At 38.1% G+C, this 7,938-nt stretch overlaps 1 protein-coding gene across 1 annotated transcript; it reads right to left on the reverse strand.

The window, feature by feature from the left end:
* Positions 1-6,434: 6,434 nt before the first annotated feature.
* On the reverse strand, positions 6,435-7,385 carry LOC128059898 (olfactory receptor 51H1-like). The gene has a single exon (XM_052652159.1). The coding sequence runs from the start codon at positions 7,383-7,385 to the stop codon at positions 6,435-6,437; it is 951 nt and encodes a 316-aa protein (XP_052508119.1).
* Positions 7,386-7,938: the final 553 nt, after the last annotated feature.

The following is a 7,938-nucleotide window of genomic DNA, read 5'->3' on the forward strand; positions in this document are numbered from 1 at the left end:
GAAAAAAGAGATAACAATAATAGTATTTGTCATATTGATCCTTTTGCCTTTTTCCAAGCACTAACTCTTCTATAAACTCTTTCCAAATTACATGTGTCTCTGTCTTCAAAACCTCCAATTTAATCATGATACCTATCACATAATCCTACAGTTTCTTAAATTTTTCTTATCAGATTTGGCTCTGTTTTTCTTTTTCTATCACCTCCCAAGTAAAACCATCAATCTCTCTAGGTTCATCCCACCCTATTGCCCAGACCAGCCCTGACTTGAAGTAGGAAATACTTATCGACATGTCGCACATATGCACGCACACCAACAAAACAACTGTAATTACAACTATTGGGTCTTAGTATTAAATCTCCAAGCTGGAAATTCTCTGGTGGTCGAGCAGTTAAGACTATGAGCTTCTGCTGCAGGAACAATGGGTTCCATTCCTGCTTGGGGAACTAAGATCCCACATGCTGTGTGGTATGCTCAAGAAAAAAAGTCTCCAAGCTATATGAGTTGTTATAGAAATAATGGAGAAGTGCTTAAGGGCACTTCTTAAGGGCACCTATGAAAGCATACTTCATAATGTTCTTGCTGGAAGATGGGCTAGGATTTTATATCCAGAAATACCCTTGAACCTGAGTTATTAGCCATTCTCTCCTAGTGGACTCTATTAGAAATGTCCTTTAGGTATCAGAGCTTCTTTATTTCTTTTCCTTTAATGGAGCAGCTTCCTTAATTCCTCTCTCCTCTACTCCACATCATCTTGTGCTCTAATTCTGTTTCTCTGAATCCTGTTCCTGGTCTACTGAAATAACAAGACCTTGTCTTCCTTTTCTCCAAGCTTACACTTTGGTACTTATTTCTACTCCTTCCCATAGGTCTCTACCATGTAACTTGTAACCAACTCACTGTGAGTAGATTGCCCTAATGAATCCTGTGAAAAATTTCAAATAATATTCTAGAATACGTGATTTCAAGCATCCTAATCTAGGGATAGTGGGTAAAGCTAGACAAAATACTTGTATTAAAAAAAATGTAAGAGGCCCTCAGCAAAATGAAATGAATGACTGTAAAAATCTTTAATGGAATGGAAGTAGGGACTAGGAGCTTAAAGAGAGACACTCAGAGACAGACAGGATGAGGTGCTATCATAAACTGGAATATCAGGTAGTTCGCTGAGTGAGATGCCCATAGAATAATAGCTGCACACACACACACACACACACACACACACACACACAGATGATATCATAAGGGAGGCAGAATCTGTAACTGATATTTAAGACAAGCATTGAAATTCTATATAGGACTGTTTCAATAAGCTCTAATGTCATTGCTCATTTTAATTTTTTACTTGGGACATTTAGTTATCAAGAAAAAAAAAAAAAACAAAAAGGAATGATATACCTAGCCTAACCATTGTGTAGATATAGCCAATCATAATATTCTTACCCCTATTTTTCCCTAGTCTAGGCTTTCTGCACCAGCGACAGAATAGATACAAGGAATTTGTGAGTAGCAGATCTTTCCAGTTGTTTTATAAAGATAAATGAGGGATTGCTGGTTATTTTCTTCCCATCCTTCAATCTACTCTAGATGGTTACAGATAAAATTACTTGTTACACCAAAGGAAAAAAATTAATTGCTTTTTCTGCTATAATACTTAGATTGTTATATTATAGTTGATTGAGAATAAAACACAAAGAATCAGGAAGACTAGTGACAACTTCTTTTCAATTTGATAAGCAAAGATATTAAAAGTGAATTCCTTTTCTGTGATAACCATCCTGGAATCTCTCTGCAATAAAGTCGCTCGATCTACTGACTGTCTTTCAACAGTGCTTTACATATGCTTTTTATTACATTAGTATTCTATTGGTTGATCACATTTCTTTCTTCTTCTAAAATTCTGGCTCTCTGGAGATAAAACATATGTGTTCATCTTTATATTTTCTCCAGAGACAAAGCATGGTGATAAAAGTTCAGATAAACTAGTTTTCATTAGGTGTATTAACAGGTGAATAGATAGATAATAGAGAGATAGGTAAATACTAGATGAGAGAAACACAAATTGAGACTGGAAGTTTTGAGGGCAAATTGTTTCCGTAGATATGGGGAGCATAAGGAGAGTAATTAATCCTCTTATTGATTGGGAGAAGAAGGAGGGTAAGTTAAGAGAAAAGGAAAAGAATTAAAGTCTTTTATATGTGTCATCATTTGTTAGCCAATTTATATGTAAAATTTATATGTAATTTTATATAATACCAGGAAAAATTGATACAGATGTTTATTCTTCTATTTTAGAGAAAGGAAATGAAACTGGCAAGGCAAAATTGTACATACACATTCAAAATTCAGAGCCAAATTTACTAACTTCAAAATCCATTAAACCATTTTTTATTAAACCATAGACCATTCGAGAAATCAGGCTTATGAGAGAAGTTAAACACTGTGATATTCTTCCTTGAAAATGAAAGAACAGTTTCTATTATATACTAGTATGTGACTTAGAGAAAGTATAGAGATGAGAAATAAGTAAAACACAGAACAATGTCCTTATGGCTTATTTAAAGAATATTTGTGGAGTCAATCAGTATAAAAATATGAACGGATGTCCATATATATTAGTTTTGTGTATACCTCCATGTGCTGGTGGATGTAGAGAGGAGTTTTAGAATGGGAACGTAATCGAAAGATGACCAAAAATTAGATATCAACTATCTTCTCTTATTTGAAATGTATCTCAAAAAGGACAAAAAGATAATATGGGATGATATGAGGGGTTAGGAGGAAAGGAAATTCATTTCAGTTCATTATGCTACTGGAAAAATTGTTTCCAATGGGATAGGGATATGTAGGCAGGAGAAGGAGAAGGCTTTCTCTCCAGCTCACATAAGCCCATGCACTCTGGAACAAGTTATAGGACAAAGCTCAGTGCCTAGTTTTATCAAGATTTTCTCCCTACTACCTACTAACGAGAAGAGTAGGCTAGTGCTTTATAGCACCAGTTGTCCACCTGACAGGTCAGGCAGAAGGTAACATTTATCAGTTCACATACAGAAAGCTAGATTGAATGACTTGGATAAGATCCACCCAACTAAATAATGTAGTGATCCAAAGGACAGCATCACTGCTTACTGGCATCAGTAAAGTATAGACCAATCTCCACCTTCTTCTATTCATTTCTCAACACTGAAATCTATTCTTTCCACAATCTGGAACCCTGTCACAACAGATCCAGGCCATATTAATCTGAAACTTCGCCTCCACTTTACGGCTGGATCTTAACATTTGACTCAATAATGAGGTATGGTTGATATAGATCAGTAAGTTACATATGCAAGCACCATCTCCTTTTTCTGCCTCGAGTGTGAGTTTCTTAAAGGTTTGGAAATGCCTGATTTTCTTCTCTTAGTACTAGCTACGTAAAGGAGGATATGGAATAACACAAATCTTTAATTATTGTTGACTGATTTCTAAATGATCTTGACCACAGGCAGAGAGTTATGAGTTCTATCCCTTTTTCTCTTCCTTCCTCCCATTCCCTCATGTCCTCATTTTTCTGTCTCAATTTCTTCAAGGCTCCATCACACTCCTCTGTTTCTACATCCTACCTTATTTTATAGTTTCCATCACTTCACTGATCTCCTCTTTCCCTCTTTCTCCTAGCATTTCTCACTTTAATCCCTTCCCTTCTGTCCCAACCCACTAATGTATTATTCTTACCTGCTCAAATCATCAGGAAATAGCACCAACTTCTCTTCAGTCCCACCACAGAGCAGGAACTAAGCCAGCTCCCAAGAGTGGGGGCTTTATAGGAAGATTAGTAGAGTCACCAGGCAACAGAGGGCTGGTGAACGAACTGGTTGGATCAAGAGTTATGGCGCCCATAAGACTATGTTCCCCTCCAACAGCTCAGACACATCTCCCTGACATGCTTCCAACCCTGCTCCCAGGCCCAGGCAAATTCCATATATCAGGGGCTGTAAGCAAATCCCTGGCCCTGGGGGCTGACAGTAATGGGTGTCTTCAAAATCTGCCTGCCTGGGTCAGAAAACTGCAACCATTCCTCTTCACCCTGCCTTAGGCTACAGATTCTTAGCCCGGGATGCTCCCTGATGTCAGAGCAGGCTCGGGAGAGTACAGAGTCATCTCTATGTTCTCAGCTCCTATACGTACTCTTTCTAACAAATCTTGTTGCCCTCCTTGTCATTCCTGTGTTCCTCCTCTTTCTCAGGATCCCTTTCAAAGAAGCCATCTTGTTATCTGAATCACATCTACAGCCCACCTACCATTCTAAGCATAATTAAACTAGCATTTGATGAGCTCATAACACTTGCCAAAAATAATGCTAACACTTGAAACACATTGTTGTATTTATTTATTATCTTGCTTATGGGTTAAGTATTATTCCCTGTTATTCTGCAGTTGATGAAATTGAAACTCAAAGAGGTTTTGAATAACTGTAAAAGTTAGCTAGTTACAGGACTGGTATTCACCCATGTCTATCTTACTCTAAAGCTGTTAATCTTAAACAATATGCTATACTGTCTTCTCTGGTCAACCGCTTCCACTGATATTTCAGAAAATGCGATTGTAATACATGGTTCTCGATCTATCCATTCAATAGATTGCTTGATTCTCAACTATGCGCTTATAGCTCATTATAGCCTCATTTTGACAAGAATCTTTCTCTCCATAGTAGGCAGTAAACTAATAATTCTTACCATATCTAACGGGCTCCCCAGGTGGTGCTAGTGGTAAAGAACCCACCTGACAATGTAGGATACTTAAAAGACATGGGTTTGATCCGTGGGTCAGGAAGATGCCCTGTAGGAGGGCTTGGCAACCCACTTCTTGCCTGGACAATTCCATGGACGGTGGAGCCTGGTAGGCTACAGTCCATAGGGTCCCTAAGAGTCAGGAACAACTGAAGTGACTTAGCATGTGTGCACCATATCTAATAATTCTTGACTTTTTATCCTTCTTGAAACATTTTTCCAACGATGACACACTGGGCAACGATGGAGATACCTACCCTAATGTATATCTAGAGAGATTAAGTTACAGCATAAACTTTTTATACAGCAAGCAATGTTTAGATTTATATGTAAATACCATCCTTTTCCACTGGCTCTTCTCAGCAAAAATGAGTGATTCTGGAAATTTCAAATGAGACTTACTAAAATTAAATGAGACAGAGAAGTTAGGCAGCATGAAACCAATCTTGAGAAAATAGAGTTTTCACTCATTCATTAATTCACAAAGGACATATCTTATGAACTATATTAGGTACATACTTGAGATAGACAGATGTAGTATAAAAAGGGTCTCTCATGGTATGGTTCTTATGAAGTATGTAGAATAGCAGGAACACATGCTATTAGGTAATTAGAACATAGATACTGTGAGAAATTCTAACATAATAAAGGGCATGTCAGAAAAGTCTTCTGGACAGAAATAAAGTTGAAATTTATATCAAAAATTTATACAGAGTTCCCTATTATTCTAGCTCACTGAATTCATCATACTTTTTACTTGCTATTTTATTTTTAATATATTTCTCTCCTGCTTCCAACCCATTATATATGCCTACACTATTTTTATGAAATATATTTACATAACATATAAATAAACACTAAAGACAAAAGACATATCCTGTATTCATATCATATATTCAATATATGTCAGCATGTTTACAATGGAGCAAACACAATCTGAGAATTTTTCTTAAATAAGTTGTTAAAGATTGGCATGCAATGGAATACTAGTCAGTAATAAAAAGAAATAAACTACAAAGACCCACAACAACATGATTGAATCTCAAATGCATTACACTATGAAGCCAGACATGGAAGATTATGTGCTGAAGGGCCCATGGCATTCTGGAAAAACAAGAATTATATGCATGGAAACAAATTAGAGCTTGTCAGGGTTGGGCATAGGTACAGGGGTTGACTAAAGGGGCAGCATGAGGTAATTTGAGAGAGTGATATAATTTTTCTGTATCTAGGTATCAGTGGTGGTTGCATGACTATGCATCTGTGAAAACTTAATAGAACTATATACCTAAACCAGTAAATTTTATTGTATATAAATATTGAAAAGTTACTATACACCATTTTGAGAAAGAAACATTCATATTTGTATCAAGTTAAATTTTTGCTTCCATCAAAACTACTATGCAATGGCATATAAAACCTATTAGGTGCTTCTCACCACATGTGACTATTTAAATCTTCATTTCAATTTATTAGAATTGAATATAATTTAAAAATTCAGCTCCTTGGTTGCACTAGCTAAGTATCAGGTGCCCAATAGCCATGTGTGGCTAGTGGTTACTATATTAACAACAGAGACTTTTAACATCACTGCAGGAATTCCTATTGGACAGTGCTGTACTTGATAATCTTCTCTGATTCGATTGTGTTTGCACAAAAGTCCTAGGAGCCCACCCTACCCCCGTGGAACACTTGGACAATCCACTGATGGGTCTGCTTGGTCCTAACACTGTATACAATCGGACTGAGCAGAGGAGGCAGTGGCAGGTAGGTACTGGCAATGACTGTGTGTACTACGGGTGACAAATGCTTCCCAAAGCAGTGAATCACAGTCATGCCAAATAGAGGTACATAGAAGAGTCGCACGGCACAGATATGAGAGAGGCAGGTATTGAGAGCCTTGAGTGTCTCTTCCCAGGAAGCAATGCCCAATACTACCTGGAAGATTAGAAAGGAAGAGGCCAAGAGGAGCAAGGCATCTACCACAATGACGAAGATCACCTCCAGGAGGCCGTAGATGCTGTTGACACGGGTGTCAGCACAGGCAAGCCTCATGGCATCCTGATGGAGGCAGTATGCATGGGAGAGGGTGTTGGAGTGGCAGAAAGGTAACCTTTTGATGAGGAGAGGCGCAGGGAGCACAATCCCCACACTCCACAGCAGGACTGCTGCTCCAATCCTGCCAATGACTCCATGAGTGAGAACGGTAGCGTAACGCAGAGGAAAGTGAATAGCCATAAAGCGGTCAAAGACCATGGCCACCAGAACACCTGATTCCACTCCCCCAAAGGTGTGGATGAAGACAATTTCAGTGACGCAGACATCAAGGGTTACTGAGCACCAGCTGAGCCAGTGAGCACTGATCGTGGTGGGCACGGAAGACAATGGAAGGCTGAGGTCAGTGGCAACTAGCATTGCCAGAAAATAATACATGGGCTCATGGAGATGTTGTTCAACTTTGATGACAGCTAGGATGGTGACAATACCCAGGACTGTGAAACTGTAAAGAAGACAGAGGGACAGGGCCAACCAGAAGTCCTGCTCTGGCATTCCTGGAATCCCAGTAAGGGTGAAGGTCTGATGGTTATTAATAGTTTGGTTGAATGATAGCATTGTGGATCAAAGGTTTGACTAGGCAAAAAGAGAAGAACTCATTAAGCCAATCAACTTCAATTAGAATCACCGACAATAAGTTTTGAGATGGCAACCATGAGAGGCAGTGATAAATATTTTATGTTCGCAGTCTGATACAGAAACTGATATCCCCACTTTCGTGAAGCAGTTCTATTACTGACCACCATATGCTAAAATATCTAGGAGAACAACAAAAAACTTTAATCAACACCTAAGCTAATTGGAATACAATTCACCTAGAAATATGGAGTAGTTGCTTGCCTCCTTCCTCAGGAAAAAATGATGCTGTACATTTATCTGGGTCATAAAAACTGATGCAAATAACCAGAAAAGAAATATTATCAGGCACAAACAAGACATAAGGAGTATTCATGAACACAAATATGAAGACCTGTATGTATCTTAATTATGATCTTAAATTGTTGTGATTTAGACAAAATCCTCATTGAGACTCAAGTTTTCCACTTGCATGACATGGGACAGATTAAGAAAGATAATCTTCAAGGACTAAACTTCTGACTATCTGCATTCC

This window comes from Budorcas taxicolor, chromosome 15 (genome assembly GCF_023091745.1).
Source record: "Budorcas taxicolor isolate Tak-1 chromosome 15, Takin1.1, whole genome shotgun sequence".
Taxonomy (NCBI): domain Eukaryota; kingdom Metazoa; phylum Chordata; class Mammalia; order Artiodactyla; family Bovidae; genus Budorcas; species Budorcas taxicolor.